Genomic DNA, 25926 nt, shown 5'->3' on the forward strand with positions numbered 1-25926 from the left:
TCCTCACCCATTAAGCCATTTATCCCCATGCCCCTCCCCCAACCTCTGGCAATCACCAATCTGCATTCTGATTCTATGGATTTATATATTGTAGAGATTTCACATAACTGACATCATACAATATGTGAACTTTGGTGCCTGGCTTCTTTCCCTTAGTGTAACATTTTAAAGGTTCGTTCATGTTGTAACGTATCAATACATTCCTTCTCATTCCTATTCATTCATCCATCTGTGGACGTGTGGGTTGTTTCTACCTTTTGGCTGTTGTACCAGGGTATCAGGGGCTGCTACGAGCCTGTGTGTGTTTGTACTTGTTTCAGTGTATGTTTTCAATTCTTTTGGGTACATATTTAGTGGTAGAATTGCAGGGTCACGTAATTCTATGCTTACCTTTTCCATAGCAGCTAAAACATTTTATATTCCCACCAACAATGTTCAAGGATTCCAATTTCTTCACCTTGCCAACACCTAATTTTTTATTATTATAGCCATCCTAGTAGGTGTGATGTGGTATCTCACTGTAGTTTTGACAGAGCAATAACACTATTAATTCTAAGTCAACTTAATAATAAAAGAAGAAGTGGTGAAGGCATCTGAATTGTCTAGAATCCACTCTTATTACACTCTTATTGTTGTGGGTGACTGGTCCTGGGCCCTTACCAAGTTCACTAGAACTAAGTTCAGAAGCAGATTTTTATTTTATCAAGGATGGTCAACTCTGGACTGCATAGGATTAGAAATGCAGAAGGGTAAACAACCAACCAGAGTCACTGTTACTACAGTGCTCTAAAATACTACTTTTGCTTTTCATCCAGTGCATTGGTTTATACATTCACAGGCTTCCCTGGTGGCTCAGTTGGTAAAGAGTCTGCCTGCAATGCGGGAGACCTGGGTTCAATCCCTGTGTCGGGAAGATTTCCTGGAGAAATAAATGGCAACCCACTCCAGTGTTCCAGCCTGGAGAATTCCATGGACAGAGGAGCCTGGCGGGCTACAGTCCAGGGGGTCATAAAGAGCAGGACACAACTGAGTGACTAACACTTTCACTTTCACATACATTCACAAAGGAGAAGATTACATCAGAGCATCCATCTGAAATCATAACTTCTTCCGCTTTTAAGAATGAGGGCTGGTTGAAAATTTGGTGATTCACCTGCTTAATGTATTTTGGTTTGAGTGGGTGAAGCCACTTCATAAAGGAAGGTTGAAGTAAGTGATTTTAGGCCATTTCTTATGGTGTTTTGTTGTAGCAGATGCAAAATTGAAAGCAGTGGTCGAGCGGGGTGGAGAGAAGTGATTCAATGAAAGGACCAAGGAATAAGGTTCAAAACTGCATGTGGAGGAAAAGAAATAGAATATGAAATGTGAAAAGGACATCTTTTGGTGTGACTGCAATGGTTTTTTACAGCGTGACTCAACGATTCTGTGGACATGAGTTTGAGCAAATCCTGTGAGATAGTGAAGGACAGGGAAGCCTGGCGTGCTGCGTCCACAGGCTCACAAAGAGTCAGATACGACCAAGTGACTAAACAACAACAATGCTTTTTCTCCAACGATGGAGAACCTGCGTAAGGACCCCTGAGTGTTAGGCCACTGAAAACTGTCTTTAACTACCCTACAGAGGAGCCTGTTTCAATACGTTTTCCTTGAAGACAACATGTTACAAGAACAAGCAGGTAAGTGGTAGTCATTTCTATTCCCTCTGTCTCATGAAGTTACCAAAGAAGAACGGCCTGGAATAGCTAAAGTCATCAGGAACAAATTAGAGTGAGGTGATGGTATTAGTGTGTTCATTTCCCAGATACATTTCTGAAATTGAAATGAATTGAATTAACCTGTAAGAGGAAATGCTCAGGAATGGGAAATAAATCACAGATACCAAAGCTCTCACTTCAACCTTGCCTTAATTGCTTGTAATCAGTATCTAATTTCAAGACAGACATTTCATAGAGAAAATATTATGAACTTTACTTTGGAAAATTGTACTCCCTGGTAGCTCAGATGGTAAAGAATCTGCCTGCAGTTCAGTCCCTGGGTTGGGAAGATGTCCTAGCGGAGGGCATGGCAACCCACTCCAGTATTCTTGCCTGAAGAATCCCCATGGACAGAGGAGCCTGGCGGGCCACAGTCCATGGCGTGGCAAAGAGTCGGACACGACTGGTGACTAAGCACACAGCATGTGCTTCTAAAGTCTGTATGTAGGTTCAGTTCTTTGCCTTCTCTTCTCTACATACGCAGCATCCTCTCCCGTCTCTTGCCTGTGCCTGGAACATTCTCTGTACACTCGACTTCCTCTTGTCCAGCCTCAACCCTCTCATCCTCCCTCCTTTTATTCTAGTTAACTCTTGCTGTTTAAGCCTCTGCTGAAGCCCTACCTCCTGAAGTTATAAGAGCTTCAGGAAGCCTTCCTGAAGTCATAAGATCCCATACCCCATGTGTTTCCACCTTTGTGATCCTCACGATGCACCTTCGCTACTTGCTTCATGTCCATTTCCTTCATAGATTGTAAGCTCCATCCAGGCAGAAACTTGCTCTTTGTATCTCTAGCATGTGCCCTTTGAACACTACCTGAATAGACTTGGCTCTCCTAGGAATGAAACAACCATCTGGTTTTCATATTCTGATGCAGAAGAACCATCTCCCAAGCTTTCCCATCCCCTTTTCTCTCTCTCCTTTTTTGTCCTATCTTTGTGAATAAGCTTAGTTGCAGATAGAGAGTGTTAGCCCAGACAGCCCCCTCCATTACAGTAATCACAACTTCTCTTCCAGAATGTTCTTTGTTTGAAATCCTGCTAAAAAACACTCAAGCTCAGCCTGACTACACAAACGATGCTTCAGAAATAACAGAATTATTTGTTTTTCAAAAATAATGTTTTCTCTTGCTCATATGCTCACAGCAGAGCTTGCATGATGTGAGTAAATGTTACTAAAAATCCAGGTCCTCCCCAAGGGCTATATAAGCCTGTTGTGGGACAATCTGTGGTCACGGAAGGAAGGTTAGAGTTTGGGGAGAGAAGAGGACTCAGGAGGCAGCCGAGCCTGTCTGTTGTTCGGTTTCCCTCCTCTGGAGATTCATGTGAGGCTCAACAAGGGACTCTCACCTGTCCAGCCCTTCACGTCATTAGCATCTGCGGAATCAAAGGGAGGAATTACCGATCTACGACTGGAAGAAGGGGCTTAGGCACTACCTCGGGGTGCTCATATAGAAAGAACATTTCACTAATGCACATTCAGCGGGTGGTTCTGGTTTTCCTGATTTTTACCTCTGGCCACGCCAGTTTCTAGATACTTTGTTCTAGACGCCCTTGCCTTTAACAGAGAGCTTGCGCCCTCTGGTGGTGAATATGAAGTACAACAGTACAGTCAACTTGGCTCACTTTACCCGAACCCCGCAGGGACTATGAAATGGTTGGTGATTTTTGTCTCAATTATGACTGTGATCTGTTTCCAAATATCTGTATATTAATCGTTAAGTTCCAATTTGGTGGGTATGAAGTGCCTTGCCTGGTAAGCATAAATTTACAACTGAAATATTTCAATCCTAGCATTTTACAGCGGTTCTCAAGTTTTGATGCGCGAAAGAATCACCAGGGAAATCTGATTAAAGCTCAAGTTCCCAACCACAGTTCCAGACATCCTTGTTCTGCAGGCTTTGGGTTTCCCAGAAATCGGCCCATTTAAAATGAGCCCTCGGTGGCTTCTCTGGTGGCTCAGTGGTAAAGAATCTGTCTGCCAATTTCACAGTCAGGGTTGGCACAAGAGAAGCCACTGCAATGAGAAGCCTGCTTGCTTTAATTAGAGAAAAGCCCATGCAGCAACGAAGACCCAGGACAGCCAAAAATAAACACATAATTAATTATCTTTTAAAAGATGCGCCTCCGATGAGGTTGACCTGTGTGAACTGTTCTTTGAGAAATGCTGGCCTAAATACTAAGAGTATAGATTTGGAACCAAACCCAAGTCCCATCTCTGCCAGTAGTATGACATTGGATTGTTCCATCCATAAGAAGACAGTGAGAATATCTACTCCATAGATCTGTTGCAGGATAAAATGAGATCCTGATACAAAGGGCTTGGCAGGATCTGGTCATGACAGGGACCCAGCACATGCCAGCTCTTATTATTTGTAGTACTGATTTAATTAGGTCAAGCTATAGGGCAGAGAAGACCAGGAGATTTTCTGGATCAAAAAGGCATTCAGTCTTTGGCTCTGAGTTCTCTGTAGTGAGATGCTGCCATGGATGGAGACCCACTCCCTCATTCCCAAAGACAATGAGTGGCAGCTGTCCTCAGGAGGATAAGCGACACTGAACTGGGGACCTTGGAGGATGTAAAGCAGCCTGGGAAGAAAAGCGCTTTGAAACAAAATGCTTAAGGGCAGGAAAATACTTTTATATGTCTTTGTACCTCTTGGGCCAGATGGGTAAAAGAGAACTTGGCAGCTCTCCTATATAATTTCATATTAAGGGAACACCTGCTGTTTTTCTCTCTATAAAATGTTTAGGATTAACACACACACACTGCTACATATAAAATGGATAACCAACAAGGACCTACTGTGTAGTACAGGGAACTATACTCAATATTTTGTAATAACCTATAAGGGAAAAGAATCTGAAAAAGAATAGATACATTTGTGTGCATAATAGAATCACTTTGATGTATACCTGAAACTAACACATTGTAAGTCAACTATACTTCAATAAAAAATTAACGTCAAAATAAAATAAAATGGACATGATAATATTTTCCCCGAAGAGTTCTGAAGAACAAATGAGTGGAGATATGTGTAAACCCCTTAGTGTGATGATTGACACCGGTAGTACTTGCAAAGTATGGTTATTTTTCCCATCCCTTCCAGCCTGAATGTATCTGTAGCATCATTTTCAGAGACAGGTATTGATCAGGAGAAGGGAAACAGATGCTTTAGATGGGTAGTGAGATTTTAGCAGTGTTTCTTTCTGTTTTTTAAAAATCTGTATTTCCCCTGGTAAACTTAAAAGTCACACTTTTTAAAATATATTTACACTAAATATAGTCACACTATTTAAAATATATCTAAGTTTAATATTTCATATATAAAAAGTCATATATATGTATAATATATATGTATGTGTACACAGGCTATCAGTCCAGCGGTTATAGAGAGCAAAGTTATTTAATGACTCAGCAGGTTTCGAAGTCAGTATGCACTATCCTATTGATACACTTTAATCTATGTTTATGTTTATCTCCTGTGTATCTTCAAATTTTCCCCAGGTACAGCGCTTCCCAACTTAATGTAATTGCAGTTTTTCCTGGGAAACTTACACACCCTGGTTGTCGCGTCCCCAGATGCACCACTAGAGGGAGCCACTCCATAACAGGTGAGGTCCGGCTAACAAAAACCACGTGATCAGCCTGATGCTGATCCGAAGCCAAGGCTACAGATTATAGGTAACATATCTCAGATTTATTAAAAAACACATAGGTAACGAGTCAGAGCTTGGACTAGGAATGCTTTGGAAAAGAATTGAAGGCATTATTCCACAGAACATTCACAGTGTGTATAGAGACAGACAGAGAGCGGGGTTGTGTCTTAGAAACATTTGCGGTGGACGATGGATGGCCCGGCCTCATCGTACTCCTGTTTGCTGATCCACATCTGCTGGAAGGTGGACAGGGAGGCCAGGATGGAGCCACCAATCCAGACAGAGTATTTGCGCTCGGGAGGGGCGATGATCTGTTGGTCAGGATGAGAAAGGGCCATTAGTGCACTAGAAGGGAAATTGGGGATTCCAGCATGGTCATGATTTGTGTCCCTGGCTGAACTTTCATGGGACAGTCTTGGCTGTTAGATGCTGAAATTGAACCCTAACCCATGGGATGTGAATAGCTGTGGATTTAGAGATTCCTCAATGAGCACCTTTGGTTTCCCGGCTTCCTTTTATACCAGGGGTCACTAACCCTCGGGATCTAATGCCTGACGATCTGAGGTGGAGCTAATGTAATAACAGCAGAAATAAAGCACATAATAAATGAAATGCACTCGAGTCATCCCGAAACCATCCCCTAACCCCCAGTCCGTGGAAAAAATTGTCTTCGATGAAACTGGTCCCTGATGCCAAAAAGGTTGGGGACTGCTGCTAAACTATCTACTCGGAAACTTCTGACACTTCAGCTTCATTCAGTCTACCATCAGGCAAACGGAGAGTTGGCCCCCAATTCTACACAACCTCCACGTAAGCCCTGACATTGCCCCTGATTCCTATCAGCTGTTCTTCAGAGTTCAGCGCAACAAGTACACTCTGTGGACACAAACACCAGCAACTTCAAGAGGAACTTTTAACTGGGTCAGAATTTCTGACCATAAAGGAACTTACTGTAAGACCTGATTAAGTCTACCAAGATGCACTGTTTAACACTGAGGGGTCCATTGCTGGGATGAAGATACCCCTGGGATAGGTGTCAGCTAAGCTTGCATTGGCTGGCGCTACCCGCATGAACGGGCCTGGCACGCAAGGACATGTTGATGTTTCTTAAATCAATGAATGGTTTAGACCCAGAGAGCAGTGATTCTGAACAAGGGTTCATCTACTTTGACCTCTGCTCTCTGGGTCTAAAACTAGCTAGAGATGAGTAAGTCTAAATTCCACATCAGATTTGGATACTTAGGTAGAAATAAATATTGACACTTGGCCAATAGATAAGATATTTCTGAAACTGTGGTGAAAGGGTTTAATTTCTCTTTATTCCTTGAGCTCTGGTTGAACATTTATTTTTAATACAAGTAGCTGATATTTACTGAGCACTTATCTGCCAAGCACTTTGCCCAGCATTTTACATGTACTATCTCATTTAATCTTCATAACCACTTTGAAGAGTAAGTACTGAATCTGTCCCATATTCTAAATGAGGAAACAGACTGAGTGAGGTTTAAGTAATTGACCTTGGTCACACTGACTGTACATGTCAGACCCAATATGCAAACCTGGACCTCTCCCAGGTGTTTTTTCTTTCTGTTTTGTTTTGGAAATAATCTTTCAGTTTTAGATACTTTTAGATTTACATACGAGTGGTACAGACAGTACAGAATCCCTACAGACCACCCCCAACCCCATTCAGTTTCAATTTCCCATAATGTCATCATCTTACTGTCCCAGGTTTTCAATGGTTTGCTCTCACCACACTGGAGCTCAAAATTCTACACTTATTTCTATTCAAGACTCCAGGATTGGAGAACTAGAAACTACCCAACTCTGGCTGGGTGTCTATCATCCGAGAAATACACATCCTCAGAAAACAGCCTCTCTCTCACTCCACAGTCCTTCCTCGCCTGTAATGTGGAGAGAGAGTGTGCTTCAGTCTAGCACACCCTGTTACATTAGCTGCAGACTCTTTCCATAAAAAAAGAGACGGGCATGCAAATAACAGAGAACTTGTCTGAATGCCTCTCGTGTGTGTGAACTGCACCCCGAGGGCCCTTTCTCCCGCTCCCTGGGACATGGATCAGAGGGTCCCAGCCTGGCCTCCTGATTTCAGAGTAACAGTAGCCTTTGCGAAGTCACCAGCCACGTGTCAGCTTGCCTCCAAAGAATGATAGCCTTTTAATCTGAGTTCCTCTGACTGACTCAAAACACACACAACGTAGGGGTCCTGCTGGCTCAGGGAGTGAGTCAGGCCATCCTGGGGTCATGCTGCACTTTGGAGCGCTTGTTTCAAAAGGGGCATCAGAAAGAGGGATGAAGATAAAGTTCCGATTCCTGGCTGCTGAGATGGAATCACACTTAGTACTGAAAGAAGAGTATTCTACTGAATTCTAAGCAGGATTTATACCTGTTTAGAAAGGTCTGGCTCATCTGTAATGTTTATAATGTTCTATACATGAGATGCACTACTTTAATGATGAGGAAAAACAAACGTATTGTGTATTTCAATGAGATATGGGCACATGAGTGGCTCTATTGACCTTTTCCTGCATCTGCTGAAAGTAGCTGACTGACATGGATAAGTATTGATTAAACTTTGTACAAGATAATTCAACTCTTCTATGAATGGAACTGACTTAGACACTTAAAAGTCTGATACTTGAGGACTTTTACCCACTGCCTAGCTCTAAGACCCATAAGTGTATGCAATCAAGATGTAGCCTCTGAAGAATCCTTCACTTCTGGTTACAAGCTTGGCATTGCCAGCAGCATATAAGGGTCTGTCACAGAACTTTACCTTGATCTTCATGGTGCTGGGGGCCAGGGCCGTGATCTCTTTCTGCATGCGGTCAGCAATGCCGGGGTACATGGTGGTACCCCCGGAGAGGACGTTGTTAGCATAGAGGTCCTTCCTGATATCAATATCACACTTCATGATGCTGTTGTATGTGGTCTCATGGATGCCAGCAGACTCCATCCCTGAAAAAGAGACACAGGTTGTTGTCCTTGGGTGATAAAGAAAACCCAGGCTGACATGGAAGACGATATGAGCAACTGGATGATCTTACACTGGACCACAGCTTGGCAGGCACAGTGTTCTAGGAGCCACCATCTCAGGACTGAAAGACACTTGAAATGTCCCATGTCCTCCTACCATTTGTCTAGGGAGGAAGCCCTGCTTCGTTCTCTGAAAGGGTGAGAGGCTACAATATCACAGTCCTAAGCCTTAATAGACTCACTACTATAAGTGATTCAAATAAAAAGCAAAGTCTTCAAATTCCCAAAGCCTTGAGAAGGTCCCAGGCTGAGCTAACGCCACAGCTGTTGCTCAGAACTCCTAAATCTCTCCTTGACTGCTGTCTTGTTCTCACCCCTCAAAGCTAAATGGTGCTGGAACATTCGAAATATGCTTCACTTTATTTGGACAAAGCCTCGTTTTTCTTCAATCTTGATAATATTTTTTTTGTCTGAATTTCTTGTTAATTTCTGACATGGGTCTTTTGAAAAGAACCTCCAGATGGCTCTTCATCTTTTACAGTTTTATGATATAATACTAATCATGCTTAGTAATTGATTACTGCCAATATGAGTCTGGGTAAACTCCGGGAGTGGGTGATGGAAAGGGAGGCCTGGCATGCTACGGTCCATGGGGTCGCAAAGAGTCGGGCACGACTGAGCGACTCACCTGAACTGAACTGAATATCTAATCAGCATTGAGGGCACTTAGCGACCCCGCCCCCACACACATCTCATTTTAAAGATGAGGACACATTTTACAAATGAAGACATTTTACAGATGAGGCCCCAGGAGGCAAAATTATGAAAGGAGAACTAAGATTCACACCCAGGGTCACCTCTCTATAAACAACTATGCTAACCTGTCTCCCAAGGTCAATGCTAATGTAGGAACAGACATTTCCATTTTTCTTTTCCCCGTTATTTCCAGACTCAGCATTCAACCCATCCTTCCGGTGGCTCCGCTATCTCCTAAGCACGGACAGTATCTGATTCTTTCACCATAAACCATACACCAAGAATGCTTCAGCTAGACTACAACCTAGACAATGTTTTCTTAAGAAGAAAACTCCTTTCATGGCTTCTTGATGTCTTCTCACTTTAAAAACGTGATATTCTTTCCCTTGCCCTGGCTCAGAGGCACCCTTGGCTTTTTTGGCCCCTGTCACATGTGGCCACACGCAGAAGGTGCTGGGGGCTGAGACCGGCTGGTGGAAGGAGAGGAGGAGGCTCTCCCCGGGTGTGCTGCCTACCGATGAATGAGGGCTGGAACAGGGTCTCAGGGCAGCGGAAACGCTCATTCCCGATGGTGATCACCTGCCCGTCAGGCAGCTCATAGCTCTTCTCGAGGGAGGAGGAGGATGCGGCAGTGGCCATCTCATTCTCAAAGTCCAGGGCTACGTAGCACAGCTTCTCCTTGATGTCCCGGACAATCTCACGCTCAGCTGTCAATGAGATATAAACATGGTGGCCAACCTTGAGATTGGCACAGATGGTAAATATCCACCTGCCCTACTGTCTTACAATACAGGTTTCTCCCTGAAAGTGTATATTCTATTCTGCAACCCCAAATCCATGAGGACAGTTAAATTATAGGTCCACTAGGGAACCACTTCTCTTCCCAGCAAAGTGCTTCACATAGAGAAACTTCTAAGCAGATAATGTCTGGACAGTGCATGACAGGATGAAAATGAGCTGGCTAGCGACAGACCAAGAGCAGGAATCCTTTCGGACGTTAACTTTTTTGCATGATAAATTAATGACTCTCTGTTATACATGCTATACAATAGTTTATTATTTTCAGTTGACCAGGAAGATTCATGCCAAAACAGTCCCTTAGAAGCACCTACAGTTTTAAAAAGCTCTGAAGACCCATGTTGTCTGACCCAGGTGGATTCCAACTCAAGTCCTTGGAAAACTCATCACCTTCCAGAAAGAGGCCCAGGACCAGTCCCGGTAGAGAAGGTCCCAGTGGTGCATGGAAGAAGTGGGTGGGCTGACCCCTTTCCGACTCCTGTCCTCTGAAGTTCTAAACTATTGGTTTTATCCGGGCCCCTGGGAACTTTTTGGAGGCATCTTGGAATTCCTCAGAGTGGGCAGAGAAGGGCAGAATTCATTCAACTCTCTATCCCAGAAGGAGATTTTTAAATAATCAGGGCTCAAATTTAGAGTCTAGGATAAGTCTTGGGCATGTCCAGAAACCTAAACATTTGGACAAGAGCAAATTGGCAAGGGAAGGGCAGGCAGCCAGGGCACTGAGTTCGTCCTGATGTCTCTAGGACTGTCTGCCTCTGCCTCTCATAGAGAGAGACCAAGGCCGCCAGTTTAGTCGGAAGACAAACATGCCGTTGTCTGCTGGGTTGGTATTACTAATCACTAACAAGTATCTCATGCTTCCTCAGGACCAGGAAGTCCACGTGCATGATCTCATTTACTACTCCCAACATCCTTGTGAGAAAGAGTAAATGATCACTCCCATTTTACAGATGGAGAGCCTATGGCTTAGTGGACTTGGGCATCTAGTCCAAGGTCGCACAGCTAGTGAGTGGCAGAACTGGGACCCGAGCCCTGTCGAGATTTCTCCAAAGACTGCCAATCACCATGCCACACTATTTTCAGGCTTTTTATAAATTAATTTTTTTGGACTATAGTTGCTTTACAATGTTGTACTAGTTTCCACTGCACACCAGTGTTTCCGCTATACATACACATATAATTCCCTCTTTTTCTTTGGATTTCCTTCCTATTCAGGTCACTGTGGAGTATCAAGTAGAGTTCCCTGTGCTATAGAGCAGGTTCTCACTAGCTATCTACTTTCCACATAGGATCAATAGTGTATATATGTTGATCTCAATCTCCCAATCCCTCCCTTATTTTCAGTCTCTATGTGTGAATGAAAGAGATTAAAAAAATGTTCAAATACTGCAACTCTGACTAGCTCATAATACCTGATGGTTAAAACTATTCTTCTCCAGGAAATGGTGTAATCATTTTGTGATTACACATAGCAAAATACTCAGAGCCTTGCCCTGAGCATTAGAGTCAGGTCTCCCCACCTGCAAGGCTCCCTCCCATAGTTTCCTGGGATAGTCACCACGTCAGGGAAGAACACCCCGCCCCTATGCCCCCTCCCTTTATGTCCCTCAGGCCTCACCAGTGGTCACGAAGGAATAGCCTCGCTCGGTCAGGATCTTCATGAGGTAGTCGGTGAGATCTCGGCCAGCCAGGTCCAGACGCATGATGGCGTGGGGCAGGGCGTAGCCCTCATAGATGGGCACGTTGTGGGTGACACCGTCTCCAGAGTCCAGCACAATGCCTGGGGGACAGTTGTGCAGGATAATAGTCAACCAGGGGAACTGGTGTATGATCACTTACTGGTCTAGTAGAAGGGGAATTTCTAAGCCTTTTATTTGAAAGGAAGGAAGGCATTTGATAGGAAAAGAGAGTTGAGGCAGGGCTAGGAAAAGAAAAGGAAAAAAAAAGAACAGGAAGAGGGAAACAATAGAAGTCCTCCTGGAAATACAAGTTAAAGGGTTTATTTTTAAATTTGAGAAAAAGCCCTCAAGGGGCAGGAGTTAACTCTGTCAATTCTAAATAACCCCCAGTCCATCAGAACACACGTGTTCATAAACCATTCAATCCTGTAACTGATGGTGTACTCAGCCAGGGCTTTCACCCTGCCCAGCCACCTACCAGTTGTACGTCCAGAGGCATAGAGGGACAGCACCGCCTGAATAGCCACATACATGGCTGGGACATTGAAAGTCTCAAACATAATCTGCAAAGCAAGCCAAAGAGATGAGTTAATGATGCTGCCAGTATCACCAAGAATGCACAAGAGAGCATCTTGCTGATGACTGCAGATGGGCCGGCCTGGTTCTGGGTAGAGGAAACTAAGGCCAAGGAGGTCAGAGAAGCCTTGGTTACTGGTCGAGGAGAAAGGAAGGTGTGAATGGAGAGACCACCATACCGGTGACCTGGTGTCATGGGGGGTGGGAGGGACAGTGTGCACACGTGACCAGCCAGGTATAAGGAGGGTCTAGTTTCTGGTCCTGGCCCTGACTTGAACGTGACCTGGAGAATTCACCAAACTAACAACTGACTAATGTGGGCGGCCTGCGGGATCTTTGTTCCCCAACCAGGGATCGAACCCAGGCCCTGAACAGTGAAATCACGGAGCCTAAACCACTGAAGCTCAGACTGGTTGAGATGAACCCCATTCTGTGGTCTGTCTGAGATTCCATTTAATCTGTTCAACTTTTTTCTGTAGTTGCTGGGTCAATGTCAGTCCTAGAGTCTAAGGCCATTCTAGCGGCAGTGAAGGAGACCTGATTGCTGGAAGAAAAGAACTGCCTGATGGTGACAGAGAACCAAATATGAATGTTGATGTGGCAGTTCATGCCATCCACAGCATAGTTAGCCCCAGAGCCCTTCCAGGTCACGTGTTAGAAATGTATGCCCACAGAGATGCCCATAGGCCTCCGTATCTCCATCTGCAAAACCCTCTCTGGTCTATTTAACCAGAGTGAACATCTAGCATAGTTTGCTAGACGGCCATAATTCCCACCTATTCGTTTTTACCATTCACTGGGAAAAAAACTCCCTTGAGAAACAGCATCTCTTGGGTCATAAACCCTTTCCAGACACTCAGATGTTCCCCGGCAGAGAACAGCTGCTAGTGTGTTGATGAGGCATCCAGAGCTCTTCCAAGAAAAAGGCTCTGCAGTATTTATGTTTATTATTCTCTGAGGTCAAAAGATTGTGGGCCAAATCCAAGCTCTGACACTTCTAGCTGTGTGACATTGGGACCATCACCTAATGTACTTGAGTCTCAAATTCTTCATTTATATTGGCAGTGGTTTAGTTGCTAAGTCTGACTCTTACAACCCCATGGAGTATAGCCCACCAGGCTCCTTTGTCCATGGGATTTTCCAGGCAAGAATACTGGAGTGGGTTACTATTTCCTTCCCCAGGGGATCTTCCTGACCCAGGAATAGAACTTGGGTCTCCTGAATTGCAGGCAAGATTCTTTATCAACTGAGCCACCAGGGAAGCCTTCATTTATATTATTAGGATGATAATAGCTCATGCTTTAAGTTAAGATTTAAAGAGACAATCTGTATAAAATGCTGAGCCCACTGCTTAACTATAACAAGCATGAAGTTGACACTAGGTGTATTTATTAAGCTGCTCATCCAAACTGGAAACTTTGTCTGGATGATGGAATAGATAGTTTCCTGTTCCAACATCTCTGAGCTTCAGAAAGTCACAATAAAGATAATAATAAATACCTGTTTAGTGTTTATCATACCAGGTACCATGAAACACATTTAGCATTTGTCTCATTAATCTTCAAATCACTTGAAAAATAATAGTACTAATATTATTCTCAATATATGGACAAGGAAACTGAGTCTATGAAAATTAAGTGTCTATTTTAAAGTCACACAGCTGATAAGTGACAGATCGAATTTTCAAACTGGGATCTGACTCTAGGACCAAAATTCCCCATTGTATGTTATCCTGCATTTTGAAATGACTTCTCCTTAGAAGTTTTAAACCTAAACATGTGGCCTTTTCAGTTAAATCTGGAAAATTCCCTATTGCTCTTGGAGTCAAGGGGCCATTCCTGCAGTAAGGGTGTCTGATGCCTGTGGCCTTGGGAATCCAGGAAAGTCGTCAGCCTGTGAGCGGACTGTTGGGTGGGCCTTTTATCTGCTATTCTGTACAACCCCCTTCAAGGACTTCCTTCAAGCCCCAAAGTGCTGGGTCCTAGAGTGGTATTTACCTGGGTCATCTTCTCCCGGTTGGCCTTGGGGTTCAGGGGTGCCTCAGTGAGCAGGGTTGGATGCTCTTCAGGGGCAACACGAAGCTCATTGTAGAAAGAGTGGTGCCAGATCTAGGGGACCGAGGAAAAGCACAACAGTGAGACGCAGCAGAGGCACGACAGTCCTCAGAAAGGGTCCAGAATGAGCACACGAAATCAGGTCCAAACACAAGTGCTCATTATGTGTCCACGTTTTCACACGCGCAGAGACTCAGGCTTAAAGATTACAAGGAACCTACCCGAGAATTCACATCTCGTAAGTGAATGAGCAAAAACCCCAACCCAGGTCTACGAGGCAGGGTAGGGTAGTGGTTAAGGACATAGGCTCTGGAGTGAAACCTGGGTTCAAATCCTGGCTTAAGCACTTCTTGCTAATAGTAGGCAAATTTTAACCCTTCTCTGCAACAATCTGTCCATGGGGAATATAAAAATAATTCATGTCTTTGTGAGACTTAGATCAGGGAACCCTAGAGTTACTATTTAGCCCAGTGGCCTGGCCCATTACTCAACTCTATCTCCTTTACCCACTGGTGTTCACTAAGTCATGTCCAACCCTTTGCAAGCCCGTGAACTGTAGCCCACCAAGCTTCTCTATCCACAGGATTTTCCTGGCAAGAATACTGGAGTGGGTTTCCATTTCCTCCTCCAGGGGACCTGCCTGAGCCAGGGATCAAACCCGTGTCTCTTGTGTCTCCTGCATTGCAAGCGGGAGCCACAGGAAAGCCCCCACTTTAATTAGTATTCAAGGGCAAATGACTTAGTGTAGCAAGTAAGAGGACAAATGAATGACTATATGAACGGGTGCATGAAGCAGATCTGAAAACCTAATGGTTATTTTTAATATTTAAGGGAATTTTTCCACCCCTTCATTCCTCTCTTTGCTCCCCAGGGTTGAAAGAAGCTTACCTTGGCTGGCACACACTGGACTTTTCATTCATGGACAGACCTTGGCTTTCAGGTGTTTCCCCAAAAAGCCAGTGCCTGTTTCTAGCATGATGTACTTTGAACATGCTTGTGTTTGCTTCATGGTTAAGCATGCTCTTCATTTTTATTTTCTGAGCTGTTTCTTTTTGTAATTTAGTTTTTATTTTATATTGGAGTATAATCAATTTACCATATTGTGTTAGTTTCAGATATACAGATAAGTGATTCAGTTATACATATATATATTTTTTCAAACTCTTTTGCCATATAGGTTATTGTAGAATATTGAGTAGAGTTCTCTGTAAGCATCCTTTTTAACCCTGGACGCCATAAAGGACAAACCATTGTGAAAAAAGTTCAGTTGATTGATTGTTTTTAAAAGCCCCAACATTCTCGGCTAGTGCCTGAAATATTAAATTCACTCAGAATTAAAACAAAATAAAAACAAGAACTGCTAGTGAAAGTCTGTACATTAACAAAAGCTAGATTGACTTTAAAGATTCTTTATCTTGTTGCAGTTTCTTTGGTTTTGAGTTTGCGGTTTCTAGAAAGGAAATGAGACTCCTGAAAGTTCTATTCCTTTGATGGAGTAAAAGTGGCACAGTGGTCAGGAAGTTAAAAAAGAAAGAAAAGAAGCGCTGCCAATCTTATTATATACCATGGATACTCTAAAACATCGTTAGAAACCAACCAATCTCTATCTCGCCCCACTCTTTCTCTCTTCTTCTCTCTCTCTCTCCAGAAGACACTTTACATTTTAGAAATGACAGTATGCTTCATTTGTTTTTCTCCAGGTGTATCCCTTCTGTGATGCTGCCAGCTCCATGGAGAAAGTCTTAAAAGCAAATTTTCTCATCACTATTATTATCTCCTCCTCAGTGCCTACTGCAGTCTTAACCAAATCCAGACCCTTAGACTCAGCAAACATAATGAAACACATTTTTTTGTAGAGCAGCAAAGGTTTCAGCATTATCACTGATAAATTCTAGCAACACTAGTTTCTTTTAAAATTGTGAGAGAGAGTATGTGTGCATCTGTGTGTGTGGAGCTGACAGAGACATAAAAATCCAGATTTTCTGGTTCTAACATATTTGCTGCATTTAAAAATTTTAAGTCACTTTCTCATTATTTCTTCTGGTTTTTCTTTGTTCACTTTGTTTCCATGATGCTTGAGAGCAAACATCAAAACCCTCGGATTTAACGCTTCTCATTAGCTCTTCTCTATGGTTCTGGGAGAGAAAGACTTCAACTTAACGTAACTCAGGGAGATAGCTTTTTGAACTGTTTATTTAAAAATTTGTGTTGGTTGCTTGTGCTTCCTATGTTGAGGGACATTTTAGGAATGTACCAAATATACAATGTCACAGCCACTTTTCTACAGGGAAAACTAAAAGCAAAAAAAAAAAAAGAACAACTAGCTTTTTTTAATGTTCAGGGTAAATTAATGAAAAACTTTCAGGAACGAGTGGGTGAAGGCTCTTCCCAGCTCTTCCATCCCTTGTTCTCCTGTTTGCAGCCCATACAGTGCTTGTCCTTGGAGGGCAAGTCAGTTGTCTGAGTAATAGGCTATAATTCCCACCACTGTCAAAGAACTACTGTTCTCATTTTTAGAGCTAGCTCCCTCTGTGCTCTGCTTAGTCGCTCAGTTGTGTCCGACTCACTTCAGAGAGAGAGAGTCGTGAGATTCTGCAGGCAAGAATACTGGAGTGGGTTGCCACTTCCTCCTCCAGGGGATCTTCCCCACCCAGGGAATGAACCCACATCTCTTGCATCTCCTGCACTGGCAGGCGGATTCTTCACCACTAGCGCCACCTGGGAAGCCCATCTGCCTCTAATTGGTTTATAAACCCTCTTAGTCAAGGAATTTGCTTTTTTAAATAAATAGATAAGGTTCAGAATTTTTAAAATTCAGTTAGAAATAATCTAGAAGGAACACCAACAAGTAAAAGCACAGCCAGGCAAAGTGAGCCTGTCCTTTTCCCCAGCGGCAGCCGGACGTTTGAGACCCGGGCCGCAGGAGCCACTCAGACCTCTCCCAGTACCTTCTCCATGTCGTCCCAGTTGGTGATGATGCCATGCTCTATCGGGTACTTCAGGGTCAGGATTCCTCTTTTGCTCTGTGCTTCATCGCCCACGTAGCTGTCTTTCTGTCCCATTCCCACCATCACCCCCTAAAAAGTTCAACACATGACAAGTCAGCCTCTCTCAGAACTGGTGAACTGACTACTGTCCAGACACAAAGGGTTAAATCATTGCAGTGCAAGTCCTTCCAATATCAGCCATGACCTGCTGATCCTATTGTTACTGAGCTCTTAGGAAACACCCCTTAGGTGATTTGAAACAGGCCTGAACAGGCCTACAGATAGCAGAGAACCTTGAGGGTGAGGCGACGTTGTCATTTCTCTCCTGTGTTCCTTCATGAGCTCGCTTAGAGCAAAGATGGTATCTGTCTTGTTCGCCACCATGACAAATTTCCTGGCGTGTATCTGGCACTCCATCATTATTTGTTGAATGGATATACAAAATTTGCACTTTAGCTAAATGGCATTTTGCCTCTCATGAATCCTTTAAACTGTACGTTTGGAATTGTCACCTACTCAAGAGCATATCTAACCATTATAAGCAAAAGCATTATTTCTACAAATAACCACTCAGTTTCTAATAGATAAAATCATACTGATCAATATTACGCTATCTGCCTAAACTAGTGGAATGCATTTTTTTAGTCATTAATGTGACTCTTTAGAAAAAAAGAACCCTCATGACTAAAATTTAAAATTGCATTGGAGTGACAGAATTGCAAAACAGGTGGGGCTCCTATAGTTCCTTAAGAAGTGATTTTTGCAAAATATCTTGGTTGTAAAAGTTTAACAAAGAGACAGAGTTCTTTCACTGTCTTCTTGTGAATTGATGCCAAATCAAAAGCCTAACTATCAATCAGATAGGCTCAGTGTGCAAAATACATTTCTGATGTGAAAGGAGAATTTCTGGGATGAAGCTCTCACCTTTTACCCTGTGGCTGCCATCCATATTTTCTTTCTATATAATGTTATGTAAAATTACCATATGTCTATCCACATGTATTTAGTTGACACCTAACAGGTGTAAAATTACATTAGGTAACAGTGCTTACTTTCATTTCACATTGGGTTCTTTGATAATGAGCAACCTGATCTTTTACTGTAGTTTCTTTACATAGAGTAGCTATGAAATACATCAGATAACCCATAAATATTTCTGATGCTGATGACCACGGTTACATTTAGACAAAAAGGATTTATGAAAAAAAGTCAGACTTTCTGAATTTATGAGAAAAAAAAAAAGTCTCCCACCAGGTAATCTGTCAGCAATATATAGGGAATTGGCACTTATCTCTGGACATCAGTCATCAGAGGTACATTTCCAACAAAGTTACATAATTTCTGGGCAGAGAGCAACAATCTATGAATACCCATGGACACAGAGACATAGAGGGACCAAATCTATATGGCTTTGTTTCTCTCTGTTTCAGAGAGAATTTTGCTCACCTGATGTCGAGGACGTCCCACGATGGATGGGAAAACAGCCCTGGGAGCATCATCTCCCGCAAAGCCGGCCTTACAGAGCCCAGAGCCATTGTCACACACCAGGGCGGTGCTGTCCTCCTCCTCGCACATCTCGGCTGGAGCTGCTTCACAGGGTCCTAAAGGGATCAGGGAGGAAGCCAACGCAGGTGTGATCCAGCAGTCTTGGAGCTTACCTGACCACTCCCACCTTCCAGCGGGAGTTGAGACTCCTCCTCTGTACTCCTAGAGCGCCCCCTGCCGATTCTTATCTAACACTCCATTTATCTCACAGCACTTTCGTTAGACTGGAATCTTAAACTCAGACTTCATTCATACAGTAGTTCTCCAGCACAGGAACATCACGTGTTATGAAACATCATAAGCACTTTAAAGATTGACTAAGCAAGTGAAGGAATGAACTGCTTCAGAGCACAGATGCAATGTTAGTCCATAAGATCTGATCTCCCAGGGACAAATCACCCATCATTTGTTAATGAAGTACCTAGAATTTGCTGTCTGTATACACCCATACTCATATTTTTCTAGATATGCTATAAATTAAAATTTTTTTCCAAAAAAGTAGATGTTGAGGAATGAGCAGCATGGGAAATTTTGGAAATACTGAAACGTTTCATGTAAAAAAAAAGTTTAAAAGAATATTCTCTTTTGGATCCTAGGGACTTTAATTTTACACAAGGGTAAAATTAAAGCCCTGAGGAACCAATCAAAATGTCTTACGGAGGTGCTTAAAATCTTAGGGGTCACAGTCATTCCATTTATAAGAAACTGCTAACCTCTAAGTCCAACAAGGCAGAGTGAGTCCAAAAAATTACATATCAGGCAGTAGAATGTTCTATTGTCCTTAAGAAACATAAATAAAAGGATAAGTTACAGGTCATTCTTATGTAATACTAGGCTAAAGGTATGCATTGTATGATCCCATTAAAAATGCATTGTTATGCACTAGAAAAAGATTAATCATATTTACCAAGATGTTGATGGGGATTATTTTTGAAGTGGATATTCTAGGTGTTTTACATGAAACCCTGGGTTCTGTAATATTTTCTAAATAAATTGAGCATATATTCTTTCAGTAAGAAAACAGTATTTTAAATATCCCATGTTTAAGCTTGAATCCCATGACAAAATTTAGAAGGTTGGAGCAAAAGTAACAACTTAAATATTTAGGAAATTGAAGGCTTATTAGAGAACATTTTTGTTTAATATCCTCATTTCTACAAATGAGAAAACTCAGGGGAAGTGATTTGCCAAAAAACATGAACCTCACCTGAGAGGACATAACTTAAAATCCAGGACATGTACTATCATTGCCAACTGACAGACAAGGAAATCAAGACTCAAGGAGTTGAAGTGACTTGTCCAGATCTCAAAAGTGGTAAAGCTGGGACAGCAGAGATTACAGCATCCGATGATTATGGTCTTGGACTCTGGAGTCTCACTGCCTGGATTTGAGTGTGGGTTTCGCCATTTAGAGGAGAAGGCAATGGCACCCCACTCCAGTACTCTTGCCTGGAAAATCCTGTGGGCGGAGGAGCCTGGTAGGCTGCAGTCGATGGGGTCGTGAAGAGTCAGACCTGACTGAGCGACTCACTTTCACTTTTCACTTTTATGCATTGGAGAAGGAAATGGCAACCCATCCAGTGTTCTTGCCTGGAGAATCCCAGGGACGGGGTCGCACAGAGTCAGACACGACTGAAGTGACTTAGCAGTTCACCATTTAGAAGCTATGTGATTTAGTAAGTTATTTAACATATCTGAATCAGTCTCTTTATCCATCTATGGAAGAACAATAAAATCCATGTGTAGTACATAGAGTCTTATGGGGATTAGATATTTTAAAGCATTTAAAATAATTGATAGTGACATATACATTATGAATTCTCAGTAAATACTATTTTAAAATTATTAATTTAAATTATAATTATTGTGTGATTATTATCATTATCCAGATCTTTTTATTTCTTGTCTTGGCTTCCTTTCCACACTACTTCCAGGCTTAGGACAGAGATCTTCAACTTGTAGATTCTACTTGTAAGAATAGAAAATGTAACTTATAAGTGGCTGACTCTTTCCTTTCCCACCCTTCCCTTCCCTCTCCAGACACTGAAGTGTGTTTGGCACTCATGTGACTTGGCTTCCTTCCTAGCAGATCAAGAAGTAAGAAGAGAGGTGAGAAATTTAGGGAGACGACGCAGAAGAAGCAGTCCAAGGCAAGTGTCAGAGGTGGCCAGCACCAGATCAGTACCCTCTCTGGATGTGCTAAGCAGAGCTTCCAAATCAAAAGAAAAGCTGAAAACAGGATAAAATATTCAGAATTAGAAGACTTTGAAAATGTGATGGTGTGGACACCAGGAATACAGGTCTTTAGTAACCCTTTCCTTGGGCGAGAAAGGTTTGGGGGAGTGTTAGAATGCACTGCAGAAAAAAATAGATTGGACCCTCAATATGCAGGAAAAAGAAAATCTCAAAATTTAGTAAATGTGCTTTTATTTGACTAAAAAAAAAAAAAAAAAGATGTCTAGGAAGAATTTTTAAATCTCTAAACCAAGCACTGTTGTTAGAGAAATCTGTATGCCCCAGAAAGAAGCTGGCTTAATGGTTTACAACTCTTATCTAACCTGATGAGCAGCTGGGTTTGGAGCAAAGCATTTCCTAATTAGGTAAAACCCACTAGAATGTCTGCTCTTGGAACGGCACCCAGGTCAGGGGGGTTTGCTCCAACTGACTGGAGTGTACTCGTGCCAAAAATGAGGAGTTAGTGGGAGGGGAACACTGCAGTTCCCAGCTCCACGGTCTTGAAACACAAACCATATTTAGTCATGAATCACAAAATGGAAGGAAAAATCTTAGCGTGAAAACCCCAGTCGGTGCCGGAGCTGCCAAACCCTGATTCACAGTGAAGATCAGCTTGGGGTGGCGAGGCTGGCTCCGTGGTCCCGCCTGGCTGAGAAATGCAAACCATCCCATAGGCTGAAATGCAAACAGCTGTCAGTTGCATGCAAGCTCCCTCCCTCTTTATTCACCAAGATTCAGCTGGGTTCCTGCTATGCTCTGCTGCAAACCAACCAAGGGAGACGCATATACCCTGAACTGCAAGCTCACGGTTACACTCAAGAGACGTTCCCATAGAAGACACCACCAATGAGAGCCAGAGGAACCCAGATGCAAATACACAAAGAGCCAATATCAAAGGCTAGGCAACTAACCTCTGTTCAGTTCTAAAATCCACTGTCAGACACCGTAGTTGCACCAAATGTACAGTCGGTGAAAATTCCCCATACCAAATCTGAACCACAAGCAGATACTGGAGTTTCCAGGGTCTAAATATACATCGCCATGTAGCTGACTGCAGACAGCTAGACTGCACCTCTGAAATGCTCTGCAAGACCGGGGCTGCTGGTTTAGTATAAACAAATTTTGCAGGTGACACTCATAGATTTCATTCCATCTTCCTCTCCCCTTCCTCCCCCACACAGGCTGCATCTTAGCTTTGTTTTTGAGGTTAGATGATTATAGCTAAAGGCTACAATCATGTTAGTAGTACAATCTTCATTCAAACATTTCTGAGTGTGTGAGTCTGGCTAAAATCTCCATAGATGACATCTGATTATACTGGGAAATGTCAGAGCTGCTGGAATCTAAGCCACATCTCTGGGCCGGTGCCACTTACCCTGAAAGTGCTCAGCTGGGCTTCTCCGCTCTGGGTGGTGTTCTGGAAAGCTGAAGGCTGGAGGGTTATATAGCCCCTTGGCCTGTTCCCCTCCCACTGGCTTCCCAAACAAGGAACAAAGACAGACTCAAGCCCTCTGTGGAGTCTAACACAACCATATAGGGACCTCAGCACAAAACTCTCTAATCTGGGTGGCCGGAGGCCTGGGTCTCTTCCACCGCATTCCACTGCTCTGCTCATGAAACGGGAGGCAGCTCAGCTGCCTGTGGGAGATAAACACCCCCAGCCTTCAGAACAACTGCTGAAATGCCCAGAGATACTGAGCAAGCCTCGGGGGCATAGGCAGGCACGGTTCACACATTCCTCAGGAGATGCCAACCGGCTGTCAGGCTAGCGTTTTGGGGCATTTCCTCAAGAACTGAGCACAGAAAGAAGCAGCCTCTGAGGAGCAGGGACTTTAAAAAGTTCTCCCACAAATGGGGCCTGCGATGAAGAAACAGATGCTTCAGTGGTTCAGAAGTATGGGGAGGGCGTGAGGACTTTGTGGTCATCAGCCCTGGGTTTGTGAGTCGAGTCTGTGGGGGGTATTAATGAAGGCAGGAATTGAGTGGAGACAGGCTTGAGGGCCCGTGTTTCAGGGAGGCGCTTGGAAGTCAGCACAGCCTTAACCATTTTGGTCCCTGGTTCATTAGCAGTATCTGTTATTTGGTCCTGACCCATGTAGCAGCATGATGAGGGTCATCCTTCCAGCAGAGTCCATGCAGGCCCCTGTCACAGAGGCAGTCCAAGAGCAAAGCGTGTGTTTAAGGGATGGCTCTCATGCAATTCGAGAGCCTCCTCTTGCCCCGATCACCCACTGATAGGTGACAGATGGGGTGATCCAGGCATTCCTCCAAGGAAGGTAGTGAATGAACACACATCTGGTCTTAAGCGCTCATTCCCAGGTGGCAATGGATAACTTCAATGGTTTTACGTTTTCCTACTCCCCTCCACCAAGCCAAGGTTCTGACTAAATTCATGATAGAAATATTTTTTTTATGGATACCATAAGCATTTCTGCTGACGCATGAGAAAAATCCCAAGGTGAATGTCTCTGTTTTATACCTGTGGCCAGCTCTTCACTCATGTTACTCTATCTGACTTAATTGATTTATGGTACAGACAGAAACTCACATTAATCTTTGAGAAATCGTACTATTGACTATTATGTAATTTTCTGTAGCTTAAGACTAAATAACTAAAATACAGATTTCTCTGTATTTTCAAGCATCTGTCAACTGTGTCTAGTTTTTGGCAACCAGAAAATACAATTGTCTGAATGTTAAAATTTGAAGATTATGTAATACAACATAAACTCGGGCATTGGGGATATCCAGTGTTTTGGTTTTTTTTTTAATCACAGGGAATATGTGAAGCAAAAATTTCATATTTTCCTCATTGGGAGGGCAATTTGAGTAGCAGTAGGACCCTCCCTCCTCTGACTTCTGTCTCAAGCAGTGTCTGTGATAGCTTTATGAAGTGAATATTTATTAAATACTGAAAATAAGTTTTGATGTTCACGTTTATGATTCTTCATTTTCCCCCTTGATTCTAGCAGTGTATATTCACAGACCTGATAGCAATCAGACTATAATGACATCAACAGACTTACAAGATGACAACGCAAGGTTTAGTTTTTCTTACAAGTTTGCCTTCCTTCCTTCTTTCCTTCTTTTTTCAAATTTATAACACTAATGAGGGAGCACCTGTAACTGAAAATAAATTTTCAACTCAGCAATTAAATGGTCTCATTGTCTGGGACTGAGGTTTACCCCATCCAAGCCTCCTCAGTGAGAGAAAGCAGTACTGGGTGAGTGCGGATGTGTGTACAGAGAAATCCCCAGTCAAGTGGCCAGATCTTTTCTGGGGCTTTCAGCCATGTATCCAAGGAGCTACAGAGCAATTAGGAAAACAGTAGTGTCTGATGACTTGGTTGCTGTTCAGGAAAACTATAAAATAAATTCCAGGCTATAAGCAGAGTCGAGAATCATCTCCAGATGTGTTATCCTATAAACAGCACACCCCATCTTGGTAACATAATCCAATGATGATTTACTGTCAATTCCTTGAGAGCTGGGGCAATTTTAATCCTCTTTGGGGCCTAGTCCAGAGCCAAGTAAGCAGCGAGGCTTCAATAATTGCCTAACGCTTTCTTGATTAATCTTTATCTCCAGTACGATGTAGATTTCAATTGGCTGTGTCCATGCTGGCAAACAGCCACAGAAGATGGATATCTGGCAAAGAAAATGATTTTCTGCTGCTGTTGAATATTTGTTGAAATTGTTTTCCCTAGACTCATCACGCTCATTAGCTATTTTGTTCCGTTCATAGAATTCATTTTTCTGAGAAGACTCAATGAGAGCAGGCTATCTTTTCTATCTCTCATTCTTGGATTTCTTTGAGTTCTGGAATTCTCAGAACCAAATCTTGAGTCCTCCTAGGAGCCCAAGCAAATACACTCATCCAGCCCACGCTGGCACAACAGCCATTCTAACCACATTTGCAAGGGTGTGCCGACTCTGTTCTGTTCTTTGTTTGAGCAAAATCAAAAATTTTATGGTAAATTTGATTTGATACCTACGATGGGAAGGTAAGGGCTTCCCAGGTGGCTCAGTGGGTAAAGAATCTGCTTGCAGTGCAGGAGATACAGGAGCCATGAGTCCGATCCCTGCACTGGGAAGATCAGCTGGAGGAGGAATGGTAACCCACTCCAGGATTCTTGACTGGACAATCCCTGTAGACACAGGAGTCTGGCAGGCTACGGTTCATAGTGTCACAAAGAGCCAGACAGGATTGAAGCAACTGAGCATGCACACAGGCACATGGGAAGGTAAAGGCTGATATTCTGGGGATTTGCCAATACTGAGAAGATGGTATTTATTTTCACAGTGTTCTCATTTATTTAAAAAATCTGAGAGATTCAAAGGAATTTCCTATAAGAGAAGACACTCAGCACACTAAATGTGAGATAAAAAAACCTGCAGCATAATGAAGGGATGCAGTGAAAATCAACCCTCAGGCGTTTGTCAGACAAAAAATTTTAGAGCAATACAGAAGGGGTTTTGATTCAGAGTTTAAGTTCTAGAGCCACCATCAGCTCTGTGTCATCTCTCTGCCCCTTAAATTTCTTATATGAAAAATAGGGTTAATAATCATATCTTATCATAAGGTGGTAGTGAGATGCAAAGAGTTTATAAATGAGTAGTGCCTGGAATGCTGCCTTGCCCATAGAGAACACTGTGGAATCATTAGTTATTATTATTATTACCCAGTGTCCTATGAGGGAAATTTAGATCTAGAGATGAGATACTTTCTCAGACAAAAAAAAAAAAAAAAAAGAATTGTGGACTTAAACTCTTTTTTAAAAAAATTTCTTTAATTTTAATTGAAAGATAATTGTTTTACAATATTGTATTGGTTTCTGCTAAACATCAACATGAATCAACCACAGGGATACATATGTATGTCCCCTCCCTC

General features: G+C 42.8%; 1 protein-coding gene across 1 annotated transcript; it reads right to left on the reverse strand.

Moving 5' to 3' along the window:
* Positions 1 to 5430: 5430 nt before the first annotated feature.
* ACTA2 (actin alpha 2, smooth muscle) lies at positions 5431 to 18856 on the reverse strand. The gene is made up of 8 exons (XM_065922860.1): positions 18702 to 18856; positions 17217 to 17345; positions 14212 to 14322; positions 12117 to 12201; positions 11578 to 11739; positions 9677 to 9868; positions 8206 to 8387; positions 5431 to 5722 (listed from the first exon to the last, which is right to left on the reverse strand). The coding sequence occupies exons 1-8, from the start codon at positions 18828 to 18830 to the stop codon at positions 5579 to 5581; spliced, it is 1134 nt and encodes a 377-aa protein (XP_065778932.1). The 5' UTR covers positions 18831 to 18856; the 3' UTR covers positions 5431 to 5578.
* Positions 18857 to 25926: the final 7070 nt, after the last annotated feature.

Source organism: Muntiacus reevesi, chromosome 2 (genome assembly GCF_963930625.1).
Source record: "Muntiacus reevesi chromosome 2, mMunRee1.1, whole genome shotgun sequence".
Lineage (NCBI taxonomy): Eukaryota > Metazoa > Chordata > Mammalia > Artiodactyla > Cervidae > Muntiacus > Muntiacus reevesi.